Source organism: Phoca vitulina, unplaced genomic scaffold (genome assembly GCF_004348235.1).
Source record: "Phoca vitulina isolate PV1807 unplaced genomic scaffold, GSC_HSeal_1.0 scaffold11, whole genome shotgun sequence".
NCBI lineage: Eukaryota > Metazoa > Chordata > Mammalia > Carnivora > Phocidae > Phoca > Phoca vitulina.
The window spans coordinates 29939292-29960394 of NW_022589714.1; the positions used below are offsets into that span (position 1 = coordinate 29939292).

Consider the following 21103-nt stretch of genomic DNA (forward strand, 5'->3'; position numbering starts at 1 on the left):
AAAGAAAGAAAGAAAGAAAGAAAGAAAGAAAGAAAGAAAGAAAGAAAAATATCTGGGTGTATGTATTCTTGTGCTCTTTTAAAAATCATCCCAGTACTTTAAGACAAATACTAAAATTAAAAATGATTCAAAAACCAAATCTTTAAAGAGAGGTCTCCCTAAAAAATTATTGATTTGATTCTATCAACTCATAAGAGATTTTAGGGAATATCAGTTAATCAAAATGTTAATATTTATTATGTGATATTATATTATTATGTTACATATATATTTATTTACTTATTTATTTATATTTATATATATGGCCTTACATAGCAGGCAAATGTATGACCATAACAATTAAACTTAGCAAAAGCTTGGTTTACAAATTCAGTAAATGATATTTCTTGATTTTTGCTTTGTAACATGTTAACAAGGTGTCCATCAGATCTATTGCAAAGATTTTCATATCATCTAATCTTGAGTTCTGAAAACATTTAAAGCTGATAAATGCAAACAACTTATCCTAAACTTCTAAGTTTCAAGTAAACATATCCAAAATAGTCCTTTCTTTTTATGTGCAAATTCATATGTGTATTTGCAATACAGAATTCTTGCTACACAATTAATATTTGAATACACTGGCATTACCCAAAATATCTGAAAATCAGGGATAATTGAAAATCAAGCAGAATTCAATCAAATTGAGAAAGTTTAATAATTCCCTCACATAAGCTTTACTTAGAAACAATTCTGCTTAGCCAGTGTTCATATAACTGATTCATGTAATTAGACATAAATGAAAGGTCTTCTCTGATTGTTTCCACTGACTGGTCTCTTCTCACAAAAGGAATGAAGCAATTTCAAGGCTATGTAGGGTGTCTTTGCATATTATGTTATAGCTTTTGGTAAAGAATTTTGTAAATTAATGATAACGGCCACAGAAATCTCATTACCTTTTAAGTCATATTTCCAGGTAACTTCAATATATATAGCAAATTTATTAATTCATCCAGATTATCCATGAAGTTATCATGTTAAAATCATAGGGCTATAATTCTACTATGCTGAGTCATATTTTACCTAAATAATTCCATTTATTGTACTTTGGAATAGTTAATTATTGAAGAATTTCTAAGAGACTCTTAAAAGTCTAAAAATGTTTATTATGTTTGTATTAACCTACATATATTTTTATTATATTTTCCTATTCAGTATATTAACAAGTATTTGCAATATATTTGTTTCTAATTCGCAAATACATCTAGATGTTATCCTAATTTATACTAATAAAAAATGTGGCACTATGCTTTTATAAAATTCCCAGGTGTGAAGAATGCGTTTCTTAATGAAAAAAGATTCATTTTCTTAAATTCCTCTCAATAGGTTTAAAAAAAAGTGGAACGGATGTACAGACATGAATAACTTTGTGCAGAAAGAAAAAATGGGTATCTGTCAAATGCTCAGTCATCTCAGAATAGATTCTTCATTCACTTCTACACTATAAATCCCTTACCAGTGATAACAAACTTCTCTATTGACATCTACACATTTCTACCCCTTCATCCTCTCCCATTAATAACCTCTTGTTCTGTTTCTAGGTTTGTCAATGATGCTCTAATTCCTTCTCCTCAAGGTTCTCTATTTTCTCCATCATTTATTTCTGAATTGATTTTTGTTGATTCCTTTGCTTTAAATACCTCTCCAGAGCTACCCCGATTATGTTCTCCAATCATCAGCCTTCTTCTGATTCCTTGAGTCCCCCTTACCACACACATGCTCCAAAGTTATTTTCAAAACTCTCTTCTCCTAGGAAAACTATCCTGAATTCTGGAATACATTCATAATAATATCAGTAAGAGAGGATGCTTGCAGTGTTCTGCTGTCATCAAGTAGACAATCTTAACGCAAAATCCCCTCTTGGATACTATATAACAGAGGCCATCAATTATTCTAATAACTAATCTCTGTTGTGGAGCTGCCTTGTAATTTTAGTCAACCTAAAATTAACTATTCATATACATATTCAATTTTTCCTAATTAGTATTAGATTCCAAAGCATCTGAATAAAAGCCAAAGTGATTGATCTGCTATCTGAATAGTTCCCAAGATTTGGAAAACACAAGATATTGATCCATACAGTTGAGCTCTTCCTTCTGAATCTGCACAGTCATGCAAGGCAGAAACTCTAGATTCCTTTTTGTCCTCATATGCAATCATTACATTACAACAGCTTTGCCTCCTAAACTTACCTATTTAGGGGTTTTCTCACTGATGAACACTTGTAATGTCACAGGACAGATACATTCTCAGCCTTTCAAAGATGAACAATTTAAATAATATTTCTAGCATTCCTACTTCTAGTTGCACCCCATTTAACCTATCATTGGAGTGACTTTTTAAAATCTAATCAAAGCACAGCTATGCTTAAGATGTCATCAATATTTTGTCCATGTATAATGTGAACTAAATATCTTTCCTTCATGACAGAGTCCCTCTCTTGCTGTCCTGTCCCAACTCCCTCACCCCCTACTATTTTGCATTTTAGGTTTTAGAAGTACTTTGTTCAATCTCAACTTTCTTGCCAGCATTGTCAACATTCTAGTTATTTTGTTCTTTTGTTCTATTTTGCCAAATCTTCATTCTTAAATCAATATCCCTAACTGCCATTATGCTCTGAGACCCTTAAAGTCTACTTAAAACTGCTATAAAAAATAATAATGATGACAGAGGACTTCCTGGGAAGATGGTGGAGTAAGAGGATCCTAGGCCCACCTCATCCCATGGATATATCTAGATAACACCCACATCAGTGTCAACAACCCAGAAAAAGACCCAAAGACGATCAGAACAGACTCTTCACAGCTAAATGTAGAGAAGAGGTCACACCAAAGAGGGTAGGAAGGGTAGAGACACAGGAGCAAACTGACCCAGGGGGCTGTCCTTAGGAGGGAGGAACACCCCAGGTGCTAGGAAGGGGGGAGGAGCAGACCCCATACCAGGCACCCCAGGCATAGGGGACTTACACTGGGAAGACAAATACCCATAACATCTGGCTTTGAAAACCAGAGGAACCTAACTTCAGGAGTTCTTACAATCAGTGGAGCTTAACACCTGGAACTTTAAAAATCAGTAGGCTCATCTCTGGGAGAGCTGGAGAGCAATAGGAAACTGAGTTCTCACCCTTAAAGAGACAGCACAACAAATAACCCTGCTGAGATACAGCATAGACCAGCAGTTTGAAAAATGCCTGGGGAATACCGGAGAGAGATTTGTTTATTAATCTCAGAGGGTGTGCTGGAGGGGCAGGGATCTTTAAGTTATATCTCCAAGAACAAAAGAGCTAGTGGGTACCATCCCCCCCCCAATCTACATACACCGACATCTGTGGGAACCAAAATAGCACCAACACTACCCACCTAGCTCGGTAACAGCATGCCCCACCCTCATGCTCTTCTGCAGACCCACCCCATCCAACATGCCCTTGACAGGAGTTCATCCAAAGCCATGCCATAAGTGTGGCAGTGTGCAAGCAGCCTTTTAAGGGGCCAGCACCACCTCAAAATGTCTCCTGCCCCAGTGAGAGGGGAAGAAAATCACACATACCAGTTCAAGTATGGCTGCAGCAGTGGGCTGGGAGCAGATATCATCTCTGACTGCAAGCCCCACCCACCAACAAAAGCTTCAGAGGGGACAACACAGGGATAACACACTGCAGTTCTGTGGCACCACAGCTCCCGAAAATGCCTGGTCTGACTCAACTCAAGCCCAAGGCAGCTCCAGACTGACCCACTAACAACACAGGGACCAAACCCTGCCCACAACATGCAAAGAGAGACATTGCAGATGACTTGGCTGAAGACAAATGAAGCTCAGCCACAACAATAGAGTACATGCAACATATATAAGAGACAACCCCAAGAGCCAGTTTCTGGTGAACATGGGACATTGCACTGTAGGACACTACAGGACCTCCTTTTCTTAAGACCACTACTTTCAAGAGCAGGAGAAATAGCTGACTTCCCTAACACATGCAAACAGACACAGAGAGTTAGATAAAATGAGGAGACAGAGGAATACGTCCCAAATGAAAGAACAGGACAAAATCACAGCAAGAGAGCTAAACAAAACAGGTAAGTAACATGCCTGATTGAGAATTTAAAATAATGGTCTTAAAAATATTCACTGGACTTGAGAAAAGAATAGAAGATCTCAGTGAGACTCTCAACAAAGAGACAGAAAACATTAACAACCAATCAGAGATAAATAACTCAATAACTGTAATTGAAAATACACTAGAGGGACTAGGTAGTAGACAGGAAGAAGCAGAAAAACAGATCAGCAACCTGGAGGAGAGAGTAATCGAAATCAATCAAGCTGACAAAGAGAGAGAAAAAATAATAATAAATGAAAGTAGATTAAGGGAACTCAGCAATACCATCAACCATAATGATATTCACATTATAGGGATCCCAGAAGAAGAAAGGGAAAAGGGGGAAGAAAATTATCTTGAAGAAATAATAGCTGAAAACTTCCTGAATCTGGGGAAGGAAACAAAATCCAGATCCAGGAGACACAGAGAACCCCCCAAAAAAATCAACCCAAGGAGATATATACCAAGACACATAGCAATTAAAATGGCAAAAAGTAGTGATAAAGAGAGAATTTAAAAAGGAGCAAGAAAAAAGAAAACAGTTACATATGAGGGAAACCTTATAAGGCTATCAGCTGATTTTTCAGCAGAAACTTTGCAGGCCAAAAGAGAGTGGCAGAAAGAAAAAACCTACAACCAAGAATTCTCTATCTAGCTAGGCTATCATTCAGATTAAATAGATAAAGAGTTTCCCAGATGAACCAAAGTTAAAAGGAATTCATCATGACTAAACCAGCCTTCGAAGAAATGACAAAGGGACTCTGACTGGAAAGGAAAGACCATAAATAGGAGTAAGAAAAGTTGGAAACACAAAAGTAGTAAAATGAAGTATATCTATAAAAATCAGACAAGGGATTCACAGAATAAAAGTATGTAAAGTATGATGCCATAAACCTAAAATTTGTGTGTTGGTTGGGGGAGAAGAGGAGTAATAATTTAGTGCTTTTAGAATGGGTGCAAACTTAAGCCTCTGTCAAATTAATATAGACTGCTATATGTATAAGAATCCTAATGGATTCTATATAACCACAAATCAAAAACTGGTAATAGATATGAAAAATAAATAAAGAGAAGGGAATCCAAGTATATCACTAAAGAAAACTAGCAAACTATGAGAGAAGAGAACAAGGGAAGAAAGGAACAGATAAGAACTACAAAAACAACCATAAAACAAGTAACAAATGGCAATGAGTACATACCTATCAATAATTATTTTGAATGTAAATAGACTAAACACTCCAATCAAAAGACATAGGATGATGGAATGGATAAAAAACCAAGACTCATCAATATGCTTCCTACAAGAGACTCATTTTATACCTAAAGATACCTAGGGATTGAAAGTAAAGGGATGGAAAAGCATTTATCATGCAAATGGAAGTGAAGAAAGCTGGAGTAGCAATACTTATATCAGACAAAATAGACATTAAAACAAAGACTGTAACAAGAGACAAAGAGGGACATTATAGAGCCATAAAAGGAACAAACAAGATATATAACAATTGTAAATATTTATGCACCCAACATGGGAGCACCCAAGTACATAAAACAGCTAATAACAAACATAAAGGAAGTAAACAGTAGTAATACAATAATAGTAGGGGACTTTAACATCCCACTTACATCAATGGACAGATCATCCAAACAGAAAAACAACAAAGAAATAGTGGCTTCAAATGATACATTGGACCAAATGGATCTAACAGATAAATTCAGAACACTCCATCTTAAAACAGCAGAATACATATTCTTTTCAAGTGCACATGGAACATGCTCCAGAGTAGATCACTAATAGGCCACAAAACCAGTCCCCACAAATTCAAAAAGATCTAAGTCATACCATGCATCTTTTCTGACCACAACACTATGAAATGAGAAATCAACCACAAGAAAAAGTCTGTAAGACAACAAATACATGGAGGTTAAATAACATGTTACTAAACAATGAATGGGTCAACCAAGAAATCAAAGAGAAAATTAAAAAATACATGGAAACAAATGAAAATGAAAAAGCAATGGTTCAAAATCTGTGGGCTGCGGCAAAAGCTGTTCTAAGAGGGAACTTTGTAGCAATACAAGCCAACCTCAAGAAGCAAGAAAAATCTCAAATATACAACCTAACCTTATACATAAAAGAGCTAGAAAAATAAGAGCAAACCCCAAAACAGAAGGAAGGAGATGTAATGTAATCCCTATGAAAATACCAAGAGCATTTTTCACAGAACTAGAGCAAAGAATCTTAAAATTTTGTGGAACCACAAAAGACACTGAATATCCAAAGCAATATTGAAAAAGAAAACAAAACTGGAAGTATCACAATCTCAGATGTCAAGATATACTACAAAGCTGTAGTAATCAAAAATAGTGTGGCACTGGCACAAAAATAGACACATAGATCAACAGAACAGGATAGAGAGCCTAGAAATAAACCCACAATCATATAATCAATTAATCTTCAACAAAGGAGGCAAGAATATGCAGTGGGAAAAAGACAGCCTTTTCAACAAATGGTGTTTGTTAAACAGGACAGCTATATGCAAAAGAATGAAATGGGACACTTTCTAATACCTACAAGAAAATAGCTCAAAGTGTATTAGTGACCTAAATATGAGACCTGAAGCCATAAAAATCCTAGGAGAGAGCAGAGGCAGTCATTTCTCTGACATCGGCCATAGCAACATTTTTCTAGAAATGTCTCCTGAGACAAGGGAAACAAAAGCAAAAATGAACTATTGGGACCACAACAAAATAAAAAGCTTCTGCACAACAAAAGAAAGAATCAACAAAACTGAAAGATAGCCTATGTAATAGGAGATATTTGAAAATGACATATCTGATAGGGGATTAGGATGCAAAATATAAAAAGAACCTATACAACTCAACAACAACAACAAAAATCCAATTAAAAATGGACAGAAGACAAACACAGACATTTCTCTGAAGAAGACATCCAGTTAGCCAATAGCCACATGAAAAGATGCTCAACATCACTCATCATCAGGGAAATGCAAATCAGAACCATAATGAGATACTACCACACACCTGTCAGAATGGCTACAATCAAAACCACAAGAAACAAGCATTGGCCAGGATGTGGAGAAAAGGGAACCCTCATGCACTGCTGGTGGGAATGCAAAGTGGTACAGCCACTGTGGAAAATAGTATGGAGGTTCCTCAAAAAATTAAAAATAAAATTACCATATGATCCAGTAATTCTGCTACTGCATATTTACCCAGAGAAAATGAAAACACTAAATGGAAAAGATAAATGCACCCTTCTGTTTGCATTGCAGCATTATTTATAATAGCCAAAATATGGAAGCAACCCAAAAGTCCATTGATAGATGGATAAAGAAGAGGTGATACACACACACACACACACACACACACACACACACACACACATCAAAATAGTACTCAGCTATAAAAAAGAATGAAATCTTGCCATTTGCAACAACATGGAAGGATCTAGAGGGTATAATGGTAAGTGAAATAAGTCAGTCAGGGAAAAACTAACACCATATGATTTCACTCATGTGGAATTTAAGAAACAAAACAAAACAAAAAGAGACAAAAAAACAGACTCTTAAATATAGTGACCAAACTGATGGTTACCAGAGGGGAGGTGGGTGGAGGAAGGGGTGAAATAGGTGATGGGGATTAAGAGTACACTTGTCATGTGAGCTCTGAGTAATGTAAGAATTGTAGAATCACTATATTTGCTCACCCAAAACTAATATAACATTGCACATTAATCATTCTAGAGTTTAAAAAAAAAAGGAGAGAAAAAGAAATACAAAATAATACAGCCCTTTGATTGGCAGGGCCACTGCACTTGACCCACGAACTTGTCCTATATCCAGGCACCAGCTGAGAGTGGAGCTGAACTGCCTGCACCTGCGCAGAGGGGCCATCTTTCTCTCACATATGGGCTGCGAAGGCACTCTAGATTGATGTCATCATAAAGTTAATGTCTTATAGTCTCAGCTGGGTCCTGTACCTCCCATTTTTTTCTTGGTTGGTTGTTTTTTTCTTTTGTTTTGACCTCAGCTTCCCATTCTGCTCTGAACAACAGCTCTTCCAAAAGTTAACACTCTCCACAAACCGTGCTCTCACTACTTCCTTCATTGTGCTCAATAGATGACCTAGTTTCACTTTCTCCAAGGAAAAATGGAGATTACCAGGAAAATCTATTATTTTCTAGATCTATTCTTATTCCTTCTCCTCCCTTCTAAGAAAAAATGATGACTTTTCATTTTTTAAAAGGTGAAATTTCCCTATATACTCTGAGTCACAACAGCTCTTGCCTTCTTAGGAATCTTATTTCATCAGTTATCCTCCATGTGCTATGTATCCATCCTTTATCCTTTTTATTAGCTGTCTCATTTGTCTCATAAATATAAAGCAAAATCATTTCAATCTTTAAAAACATAGCAATAAATGCCATGTAGTAGATTATAAAAATGCCCCAAATTCTCTTTTCATAAAAAAGGCAAAGTCCTTTTCCTCACCACTCCATCTCAGCTGGCCTTAAGACTTGGTTTGACCAGCGAGACATTAGCAAATATGAGCCAAGAAGCAGTGGCTTGAAAGCCACGAGTGCCTTAGAGCTTACCAGTTCGCTGAGTGCAGAACAGCACCATGACGTGAACGCACCCAGGCTAGCCCACAAGACCACATCTCAATTAACAAGCTACCAGCTGACCCAGCAGCCAATTACAGACAAGTAAATGAACCACAGCAAAGATTAGCTGACCCTGCCCCAGATATGCAGAACCACCCACCTAAACACAGCCAAATTACTGACCTGCAGATACTTGAGCTAAATAAATGCTCACTGTTTGAAAAAACTACATTTTGGCATGGTTTGTTATGCAGCAAAAGCTGACTGATAAAGATACACACACACACGTGCACCAAGATTTTTGTGGATCCTGTGTATTCCTTAATTTCAGACCCATGTGTTTTCTTCTTAGTGACATCTGTACCATACAATCATGGGATTTATTTCCTTACTTCTGGTAGCCAACACACTTAAAGAGACTTCCCAAAGAATCCCACCCTTTCATAATCCCCTCCTCTTGCGTATGGGTGGAATCCATGACTTCCTTCTAATAGAACCTGGCAAAGCTGAAGGCATTTTGCAGATGTAATTAAAGTCCCTGGTCATGTGACTTTAAATTAATCAACATATTATCCTGTGTAGGCATGACCTAATTAAGTGAGCTTTTTAAAAGAGGGCCAAAAGGTTAGAGATTTCAGTATCGGAGATTTTCTTTCTCTGCTGCCAGCTTTAAGAAGCAAGCTGCTATGAATTCTACAGCCTCAGGGAAATGAATTCTGCCAATAACAGGAGGGAGCTTAGCAGCAGATCCTTCCTAGTGCAGGACCTCCAGATGAGGGTGTAACCTGACACATTAACTTCAAACTCAGGAGGCCCTGAGCGAAGAACCAGTTCAGCTGGGCATAGACTTCTGATCTACAGAAACCTAGAAAAAATAAATAGGTGGTTTTTTAAAGCCACTAAACTTATGATCATCTGTTATGCAGCAGTAGAAAACGAATACACTTCCCACTGACTTCTTAACAGCTCATTTTCCCTGGTCTTCCACAGTAACTGTTTTCACCAACGTCTACAGTGATTTGTATTTTCCTAAGCCCAACAGGCACTTGAATGCCTTATCTTTTCTGATTTCTCCATAGAATCTGATTTCCAATCTCTCCCTCCTTTTTAAAACTGTTTTATCTGTGGCTTCTATTTTATCACTCTCTCCTACTTTATTTCCTATATTCTGATGAGTCCTTTTCACATTCCTTGTCTTCTTCCACCCTCTTATATGTTGGTACTTCCCTGGCCGTTCACACTGTCTGAAATGTCCAAGCCCTAGTTATCTGCCAAGAAAACTTGTACTCATTGTTCACATTTCAGCTACCTACAGTGTAACCCTTCCTGATGGTCTGGGCTGATGTAGGCGTCCTCCCCCTGAACTTCCCCTTGTTCTTAGAACGTGTTCCCTTTCATTCTCATTGTTTTCAGGTGCATCTTTTCCAAGTTCCTTAAAGGCAGGTATTATGTCTTTTACAGTTAATTCCCTTACTCTCCAGTGCCTGGCACATTACCGTCATGCAGGGAATGAAGAAACAGAGGGTCTAGTGGATATAGGAACAAAAGGACAGAGTTCAGGGACATAGTGTCTCCTTAAAGAAAGCCTTACCACCTCCCTCAGCGACTGTCCCCTCTTGTTCTGCTCTAGACTCTGGATAGTGAAGAGGAGCAGGGGAAGAGGACAGTAACTCTGATATCCATTCAGTCTTTACCTCACCAACAAGAAAAAAAAAATTGAGTTCTGACATCAACAAGTCAGGAGACCCTCCTGTTAAAAGGTTCCATCAGCTTTCTGCTGGAATTGTCAAAGCAACTTGATTTTTCCATAAATGTACTTCCTCTGCCCCATGGGCTAATGGCACAATTGAGTCCTCACCCGGAGGAAACAACATGCTACCACTGAGGCATCTCAGGGATTCTGCCACCATCAGAGCACACTGAAGCCTGGAGGTATAAGGAAGGTTTCTATCCTAATAATTTGTCGTAATTTCTTTTCCATGGGTCCATAAAATCTAGGTACTTACTAAATATGCATGCCAGTGTCCCAATTTCCCAGACTTTCATGAAAGAACATCCTTTATTTAACCCCAGCCAGCTTTTCTGACCTCATTTTCCATGTCTTCTCCTCTGTTCTTATACCTAAACTACATTTGAAGCAATATAAAACCTCTCCCTTTGGCATCTGGGTGGCTCAGTTGGTTAAGCATCTGCCTTTGGCTCAGGTCATGATCTCAGGGTCCAGGGATCGAGTCCCATGTTGGGTTCCCCACTCAGTGAGGAGTCTGTTGGTCCCTCTGCCCCTCCCCCTGTTCATGCTCTCTCTCTAAGTAAAATCTTTAAAAAAAATTTTAAATAAAACCTCTCCCTCTTCACAAGTTCCTTCCCCTGTACTCCAAAACATGCTGTCATCTCAAGCTTCTTAAATACAGTAAATCACCTGTTGAGAACCTAACATGAGCCAGGCACTGTTCTAGGCACATTACATATATTATCTCATTTAATTTTCACAAGGAAGGTTGATATTACCCCATGTTACAAATGAGGAAACTAAGGTTTATGATTTCAAGTAATTACCCAGAGGAGCATGGCCAGTATATTGCCTGTATCATTCCTGCTTTCCCAAAGTATCTCTCTAATGCATGGGCTCCTTTCCTTACCACCCATCCATTTCTCAACTTCATTTCTCTCCCTATTACCCTACTCACATTGTTCCCCTTAAGGTCATCAAATGACCTAATTTTGAAATTTAATGAGCTCTGGAGGTCCTACTTATTTGACCTTGTTTTGTATTTTATTTTTCCTTATAAGATTTTATATTATTTTTATTTACTCTTCCTTGTTTATAGACTATTCTTTTTGTTGAATGTCCCTCCAGCTTTCATTGCATGAAACCCCTCTCTCCAACTTCTTTGGACCCCTCTCCATCTCCATCATTGGTTTTTATTCTTTCACAGGCCCTTTACATTTTGCTATTTCCTGGCTTGTACCTTCTACATTCTTTCCATGAGTAAATATCTCCACTCTCATCAACTTATGTACCAAATATCTCCAGTCTCCCATCCCTCTCCCGTGTTCCAGATTCACACTTGCACCTCCTTCCTAGAGAACATCATGCTGTGCCATCAAAGAATCACAAGCTCCACATCAGATATCTTATCTCTTTCTATCACTTCCTGAAACCTATTATTTTCCCCTCAGTTAATGATATCAACATTCATCCAATTTCCCTGGTTAGAAATTTCATCCATCCTTGACTTTTCCCATATAAGTCAATGAACAAATCCAGTTAATTCTACCCTGTAAGTTCTTTTTATTCCCACTGTTCCTGCCCAGGCTACAGGCTTTGTCATAGGTCTTTCAGCCAAATTACTCTGTGTTTGTATGTGAATATTCACCTCTCTTTTAACTCTAATATTATCCCTAGGTAAGACAGTTCTCAGAACTTTACATCAATATTCAAGATGCCAACACTCAAAAACATTACTCTTTCTCGGGGCGCCTGGGTGGCTCAGTTGTTAAGCGTCTGCCTTCGGCTCAGGTCATGATCCCAGAGTCCTGGGATCAAGCCCCGCATCGGGCTCCCTGCTCAGCGGAAAGCCTGCTTCTCCCTCTCCCACTCCCCCTGCTTATGTTACCTCTCTCGCTGTGTCTCTCTCTGTCAAAAAAATAAATAAAATCTTTAAAAAAAAAAATTACTCTTTCTTTCTGAATTTTACTTGAGAGGATTTTGATTCAACTGCTTATTTTATCTAGCATTTTTACTTTTGACCTACACTTTAAATTTTTTAATTGTCTAGTGATTTTTTAACATAATGCACTTTTATTTAAATATGCCACTTCAATGAAAGTATTTGGAGTATACACATATTCAACCCAATGTTTATATTGACTATGTTCATGATAATATAGTAACCATTGCAGGGAACAAAATGTTTAATAAAAATGGATTTAACATGGACTTTACTTCTAAAGACTTTATAATCTGCTAGGGGAGATAAAGCATGCACTTAAATAGTTATAATACATGCTAAAATAGGATAACTGTCATAAAAGATGTACAGAAAAAAGCTATCAGAATCATATTGAGGGATAGTTTATTTTGGCTCAGAGAACCAAAGCTGACTTCATAAAGGAATCAATATCTGTGCAAGGACTTCAAAGATGTGAACTCTTAAATATTTATTCCTTTTACATACCTTATTGAACCTCACCTATACACAAGATACTGTACTAAGTGCTGGAGACACAGAAATAAATGAGACAGACCTTGACTTAAATTGTTCTCTGTCTAGTAAGGAAGAAAGATAATCTGTTATTACAATAGGGTGAAAAGGAGTTATAATGGAGATTTTCTAAAAAGGCTAAAAAACTATATGGAAAATGGTACAGATGGAGAAGACCTAACTCCTCTTCAAAGGGAATGTCTCTAGAAAGAGGCACTACTTGAAGTGAGCTTAGAGTATCGAGTGGCCTAAGTAAAAATGGAGATAGGTCTGGGGAATAAAGAAGTTTTATACACAGAGGAATCAAGGGCTCAGGGATGGAAAAGTAGGAAGTATGTACTTCTGTGGTAGTTCAGAAGAGCTGAAGAAGAGAGGTAGAAGATGTGGATAGAAAATGACATCTAGGCTAGTTTATGGAAAGGTTAAAAGCCAGAGCAGAAACTGAAGGCATCTTTTAGAATAGCTTAATAAATTATTGCTGACTAATAGTGCTAACTTATGGACAGTTCTATACATGGATTCATTTTTACCAGGTAGACCAGAAACTCACTTAAATGACTACATTTCTGATTGAAAAGTAGATGGTGTTGGCATTAAGTAATCCAATCAGGGATATTCTTTAGACTTGTTGCTTCTACTACTGACTACATTAAAATCCTCAGAGTGCCTTCTTTGGTTCTCTGGTCATTACTCTGTGGTTGACATTTGTGGTTAACAATTACCTTATTCTTATTTCATCTTATTTTTATTTGATGATGGCCTACTATTCATTACTCAAATGGATTATTATAGGAAATTGAAATAGGAACAATGGCTATTCCCAAACATTTCAAGATCTAGTATTCCCCCATCAGTGGTAACCATCATTTTCAGCCACTGCTAATGAATTAGGTTGAACTTTGCCTTTTCATTTGGAACTCTGATAACATCAACTATACCCTACTGCCATATAACTTTTTTTGGACAAAAGATTCCACAGTGTGTGTTCAGGCTCTAGTTTACTTCTGTATATATAAAAACACATAAAAACAAATTAAATGACCAACTCAGGGAAAGAAATCTAACAATTGGGGGGAAAAATAAAGCAAAAATCCAAAAATTGCTTCATTAAGAATATCTGCTTTGTTTACTTGCATTTGTTATTATCACACCTACATGTTCTTCTCCAAGGGGCCACATCAAATTACCCTCCCCTGACTTTGGAAACCCCCATGTCTCCAACTTGGTTATTCCATCATCTTTCCCAAAGCAAGAAAGAAATGTTTAAGCCTATCACTGCTTACTGAGAATATGTTTAATTATATTATTAGAACATTTCCAATAACTATCTGAGAATAAATTTTGAGAAGAAATAAATGTTTTAGTTAAGTAGACTGAGGTGGGAGTACCCCAGGAAGAATCTTCTATCACCAAAAAGTAGCCTAAGGACACTGGATGCTTATAGGTGATATAAATTCAGCATCAGGAAGTCAGTGAAGGCTGCAGAAATGAAAATGGGGTGGCACCCAAAATAAGACACCTACTCTACAATTATGCATAGGTCCTAGCAGCACCGAAAGGCCAACTCACCAATAAAAATGTTCTCCCAACTACTTTGGGATGCTTGCAAGTACCTGATCTAGCAGATCCTAAACAGGACATCTTGGTACTAACACAAGCTTTCTCAAGGAGAACTTTGCATCCACTGTCTACTCCCAAAGCCAGCCTCTTCATTCCTGACATTCTACCCATGCCTTGTCAAAGCCATTTTATAATTTCATTACAACAAATAGCCAACCAATGGCAAATTCTTCCTATTTTTCCCTTCAAAATCCCTCCCTAACCATTCCCTTTCTTTCCTACCATCACAGAAATGGGTCTTAAATAGGTTTTCCAACTTAAAGGAACTATTGGATTTTGCTGCTAAGTTTTGGGGTAGGAACTTCTCCCCATTTCACTGAGGCAAGACCTGGCTAGTGGCTTCCAGGACGACAACAGATATTCTCCTTAAGACACACAGGCAAGAATTTTTTTTCTTACACCCTTATTTCCTAGCATATCCTTTTACTATTCTTTCAGTAGATTACAAGTAATGTGCTTGCGTCTAACATCCAACAAATGTCTTCCCACAGGATATTTCTCATATCTGCAGTATGCTTCTTGATGCACCCAGCTAACCAAGCACTCTCTCCTAAGAAATTCCCAGTATCAACCTTTTCCAAGAATTGTTCAAAAGTAAGAGACAACATTCTCTCAGATCCACCTCAGCTGAACATTTTACATTTTCTCTTCAGCCAATTCACAGTACAATTATATAATCTTTTTTGTCTTATGAATTTATTATCTATATTTACTCTGTGATGATTTATGATCTTAGGATTTGGGTTTTTTAATATCTTTTTCTTTGAGAGCTTTGTATGCCTCGAACAGGAAGGCATTTGCGGACAGCCTAGGATAAAGAGTATGTAAACATTTTTTTTTTCTTACGACAAGAAGAAAAACCTACCTGCCCGTGCTTTTGCTGAGGGGCAATCCCATGAGACATTTCAGGATATGATGGGGCCTGGAGGTCTGTCCCTCGTGTTTTGGGACGCACCACGTCAGAGACCAGACTGGAGGAAATTGCTAGAGATTTGGGCCGAGAAGCTGTGGTGCCCATCCCCCCAGGGGGGCCTTGTTCACATTTTCCACTTGTATCTTCATCTTCCCCTTCCGAGTCCACAATAAAGACATATTCAGCTTTGAAGAGGTCACTTTGCTGCATTCCTTGAAGTTCGTTTGCTTTAATTCCCCTCGCTTGTGAAATCTTTTCACTGCCCTCTGAAGGATAAATCAATGTCCCTTGGTTTCTCTCCCGTTGGCTCCCAGCATTCAAGGTCAAGTACTCATTGGACTCAGACTGCAATTAATTTAGAGACATAAAAGCATTGACATTGGTTTGACGATGGCTTCCTTTTTGCATGTACACTTAAAAGTTTAAACTGCTTATAATCTCCAAGGACAAGAATTTTTTAAATATATGTAAAATCAGGTTGGCTTAGGAGAGACTGAGTTGAAATTAATGGTTTACTTTTACCAGCCCACTTGTTTGTCCTGGTTCAAGCCCAAACAATTTAGGGCTCAGAATCAACATCAAGTAAATCTGTTTTCAAATAAATCATGACATAATTCCTTAAAAAGAGATAGAGACAACAATGTTTCCCATAAAGACATTTGTGAAACAAATGGGGGTTGGTCAAGAGTTTAGTTATTGGTCAAGTCAAACCTGTATATACTATATCAGCCAGGAGAGAAAGGAAACCCCATTGAAAGTTTCTAAAATAATACAAATCTCTCTAAAATTCTGAGAGGAAAAATAAAATTGGGACAAAACATATGGATATTCAGACAAAACCATGCAACTAACTGAAAAGAACTCAGGAATAAGACAGCAAAAAAACAAGTAGGTATTTTTAGTACAAGGTATTTTTCACTGCTATTTTATTTTGTAATTCTAAATCTTTTCCCATCCAATTTTCTGTGAGTACACAGAGGGTTTACAAGACCAGAGTAAGATAGCTTTATCAAGCTATCAAACATCTTTTTCTAAAATGAGAGCAACACTGTACACTAAGATTGTGTTTAAAAGACCCAATGTTTATTTTTCTGGTTTTGATAACCATGTTGTGCTTACTATCCTTTTCTTTGCAACATTTCTTTAGGCCTAAAATTACTTCAGAATAAAAAATTAAAGACACTAAGTAAACTAAAATAAACTGAATTTCAACCACAGTGGTAAATTTAACATGGGCTATTATGTGCATACATGTTGTGTGTGGGAAAATAGAGGTCAAACCACTGATATATATAACTAACCTATGGAGGTGATTTTATATACCCATTGCACATTTTTCAGCTGATGATGATTTACTCGAGATAAAACACAAATTTCCAATTAGGATTTCTTGGACAATGGTCATTTCACATTTTAAATTACAATACTATATGGTAACAAAAACCTAAATTGGAAAGAAGTTTAAATTAAAAATAACAGGATTCAAAGACATTGCTTATTAAAAGGTGGCAAAAATTGAACTAGTTTTTGAAAACATTATTAATGATCTAAAATAAATCCCTTCCCCTGCACTATTCCTTATATTCCACATATGAATGAAACCATATGATAATTGTCTTTCTCTGCTTGACTTAAAAAAAAATTTCTACACAGATTTGTCTATTCTCTACAATTTACTTATTAAATCATTGATTTATATCAGAAAAAATAAAATAAAAACTCCCTTTTCCCATAGCCCATCACTCTCTATTCCTTTACTCTAATGTATTTTTTTACAGCTTTATCATTATCTGAGATTTTTTTATATACTTTTCACTTTTTTTATTGTATGTCTTCCCAAGAATGACTTATATGAGTTGGCTTTATTCATTCAGAACATAGCACCAAGCACATAATGTATTCAGTAAGTAGTGGTTGAATATATAAATGATCAAGGGATTATTTACCCTGTTCTACTATAATATTGAACTATTTAAAAAATAGGAAGAAAAATCTTGAATATTTTAAATATGTAGTTGTGTGTGATCATTGCAATCAGCAAATAAATATCAACCTCTTAGGAAGCTCTGGAGGTTTGCAACCAAGATGAATTCATACATCCACAGTCTCATGTGCTCATAGCACCTATCCAAAGCATCCCATAAATATACTATATAGAGTTGAGTACTGTTAGAGAAAAACTTCACAGAAATTCCTCTTGTAGCATTTAAGATCTCCCCAAAATAAATTTGACCTCAATAGTCTTTAAAATAAGGTAGTAGCATTGAAAATCTCAGATCACAGATATATTACAACTTTCTGGATAAGATGTTTTCATACAGACAAGGTGAATCAGATAAATAACCCCCTTTTAGTCGTTCAAGAATGCCACAAAATCCCCCAGTCACATTTTATTCATAATAAGACAATATTAGAATACATTTTAAAGAGAAATGTCATTATTTCTCATTATACCCAAAATGTCATTATTCTAATGCAAGTCATTTTCAGGGTTTTTTAAAGTTTGTTTTAATTTCATTGCCAGTCTTGGTATCATTTTAGATAAGCATAATCAGCATATAAATATAATTTTATAACCAATTTTGTCTCTTACTGTTATAAAGTTAACATTTTCCATGAATCACATAATCACTATAATTATAACTTTGTGAAAATGATGTATTATCACACTCTTAAATTTTTTCTGATTGGTAGCTATTAGGCTATTTTTATTTTTCCCTGTTTTCCTACATAACATTTTTCTGCTTTTGTACTATTTTCTTGGAATACATTTCCAAGAGTTAGGTTATTGAAAGGTTATGAACAGTTTTATGATTGTGGATAAGGGTTTTCCACCAAAATTGTACAAATTCACAAAGCTAGCTGCAAAGTGTGAGCATGTCAGTTATCTTCACAACTACCCCAGCACTGGATATTGCACTTTTAAATTTTGCTAATTTATTGCATGTAAAACAATAATGCCTCGCTGTTTTATCTTGTATTTTCTGTCAAGAAATTGACAGAAATTCAAACTTTTCAAGAAATTTTGTTTTTATTATTTTAAGACGTATTTGGGAAAACAGGAAGTGACAGGAGGCAGAATGTGTCATTTGAATAGCAAAGAATAGGATGTTAACTCAGAAGAGTTGAGAATAGTGTATTAAAGAGAAGAAGGAAAAAAATAAAAAAAATAAAGAGAAGGAGGGTATGATAATGTTTGGGTTTCCATTATACAGTTATATTTTTAGTCAACCTTAGATTTCATAGCCATCTCACTTTATGCAAAGGAAATAAACATTCATACAAATTTCCAAGTCATTCTTAAGGACAATTTAATGTTTAATATAAAATTGCTTAACACAAAGAAAAAACAAAAATAATCCTACCCTATTTACAGTTTCTGGATTCTTATCACTTGGATCCTCTGGAATTTTAACAAGGAATTTAGAGGTGTCAGCCAACTTAGAGTGGGTTGGTAGTCTTCTGACAGTGGGGACAAATGTGAAGATCAGAGGTTTGGCTTCAGAATCACCAGAGGAGACCTAAGAGACATATAATAAATTAGACTTTCAATCTTGTCAAAGGTTTATCTTGACTTTATTTTCTATATACCATGATATTTACCTCATTTATTTTGATCAGTTGACTATTAACCTGTGATCATGTGTATGGTTGCCAAAGAAAAGAGCTATAAAAATAGTGATAGTGGATCAGATCCCTTTTTTAAATTATTCCATTTATCAGAGAAAACAAAACAACCCCAGAAAGATCCTATTGTAGGGTATGGCAACAAAACAGTGGAATGGCTAGTTGATCTCTTGGAACATTAAAGGGCACCTCTACCTTCATAGGATCATCACAAACACAGCATCTAGTCTGTTTCAAAATCGACTTTTATTCATTTAACCCTGGGTTAGCAGGTTCAATCTGACTCATAATCATCAAGCATGCAAGAAATTTCCAACATGTATCATTAATGAGAATACTAAAAAATGGATTTAAAATTGAAAGTATGCTTTTTGGCTATTAGAATACCAATGCCTGTCCTCAAGGATATACTTTCTCTTTCATCCATGCTTTATTCATTCAAGAATGATTGTGTTTAGTATTTGTTGTGGGGCAGGCACTCAGGAGCTAGGGATGCCACTGTGAATAGGAAATGGTCAATAGACCACGCACAAGAAGAGAAAAGGGTATGCACAGAAGATAAAGGAAAAGTGATGAGGGGTACCTGCCTACACACCCTGGGAAGCTCTGTAAAAGGCTACATCTGAAATGTAGGTCCCAGTGAAGAGGAAGACAAAGATATCCCAGGCTGAGAAAACCAGATGAGTGAAAACATGGAAAGGCAGCAGCAGTGAGGTGTGGATCAAGCTTAGATCCTGTCCTATTGACAACAGAGAACCATTAGAGCACCGTAGATTGGGAAGTGATGAAGTCATATTAGAATTTTAGACAAATAATTCTGGTTTTAAAAGACACATAGCTAGTGACAAGCACAGAAAGCCAAGAGCAATAGGTTGAGGACTACATGAAAGGGAAAAAGAGAAGAAGGTGCCATAAATTTCTCTTTCAAGAAATTTGGATGAGGAATAAGGAGGGATGTTGAGAGTAGTTAGCGAGGGAAGGAGAGTCAAAGAGCTACCTGTGTTGGCATGTAATCGGATAGACTTGAAGATGTCTGTAGACTGGGGGGAGGGATCAGGAGAGAAGGAAAGCAAAACAAGGTCCTGGAGGAAGCAGGCCAAATAAGTTAAGGGAACAGGAGAAGGAACATGGCCTCCTTTGAGTCCAGAGAAAATGAACTAAGATACAGAAAAGCTCGTGAATGTGGTGCACTGGGGAGCAGAAAGGTGGAGTAATCAACATTGATGATAAAATCAGTCCCATCTCATCAGAGTAACACTGCCCCTCTGTCACCTCCATGCCTCTGTCACAAGAAATATGATATGCCCTGGCAAGACCCTCGCTCTCCTCTCCCTTTAAGCCGTGCCCCCTTTCTATGTCTTGAACCCCTCAGACTTCACCTTGGCATTCCTTTTACCCCAGCCATGTCATCCCCTGTGAGAAACCCAGGCCTCAGAGTCATCCCACAATCCCTGTGTGCTATGCACACCCCTCGTTCTTTTCCCATCTGTGCCCTGCTCCAACTCTTGAAGCCTTTCCACCATACACTTTCTGGTATTCAGTCAGCCACCACAAAATCCTCCATGTCCTTAACCTCTTCTCTAACTATCCTAGCTCTAATCAGACCATGGCTTCCTCTGAAGGGCTTTGTCTCTAAGAACCTACCTCAGTGGTAGCTGTTTTCTCTCACACTGGGCCTGGAAGTACAAGAGTATCCTTCTCACTCCCCTGTACTGTTTCCAGACCATTCCTCTTTCCTCTTACCTAGAAACTTCCAGATTTGAATCTCCTGTCATTTTAGTCTATATTCTTCACTGTCATCTACCCACACCCAAATGAAGCCTTCTTTCTTTGAAGATTTAGTTCCTGGCTCAATTCCACTCTCTTTAACGCTATGCTTTGTGCAATACCCAACATCATAGTCCATGGGTAATTTTCCTCATATTGTGTTGCCTGGGCCTCTACTCCTTTTTGCTACTCAAATCCCTAGCCTCAACCAATAC

General features: G+C 37.0%; 1 protein-coding gene across 8 annotated transcripts in view; it reads right to left on the reverse strand.

Annotated features, from left to right (window-relative positions):
- MLIP (muscular LMNA interacting protein) overlaps positions 1 to 21103 on the reverse strand; it is a 256712-nt gene that overhangs the window by 111527 nt on the left and 124082 nt on the right. For all 8 annotated transcript variants that reach the window (XR_004300192.1, XM_032409636.1, XM_032409638.1 and 5 more), the window contains 2 exons: positions 18860 to 19015; positions 15447 to 15839 (listed from right to left, as the gene is read on the reverse strand). Coding sequence is in view for 7 of the 8 variants with exons in the window: in XM_032409636.1 (XP_032265527.1) it covers positions 15447 to 15839; positions 18860 to 19015 (549 nt within the window). In the remaining variant the exon portion in view is untranslated. The remainder of the gene's footprint in view (positions 1 to 15446; positions 15840 to 18859; positions 19016 to 21103) is intronic.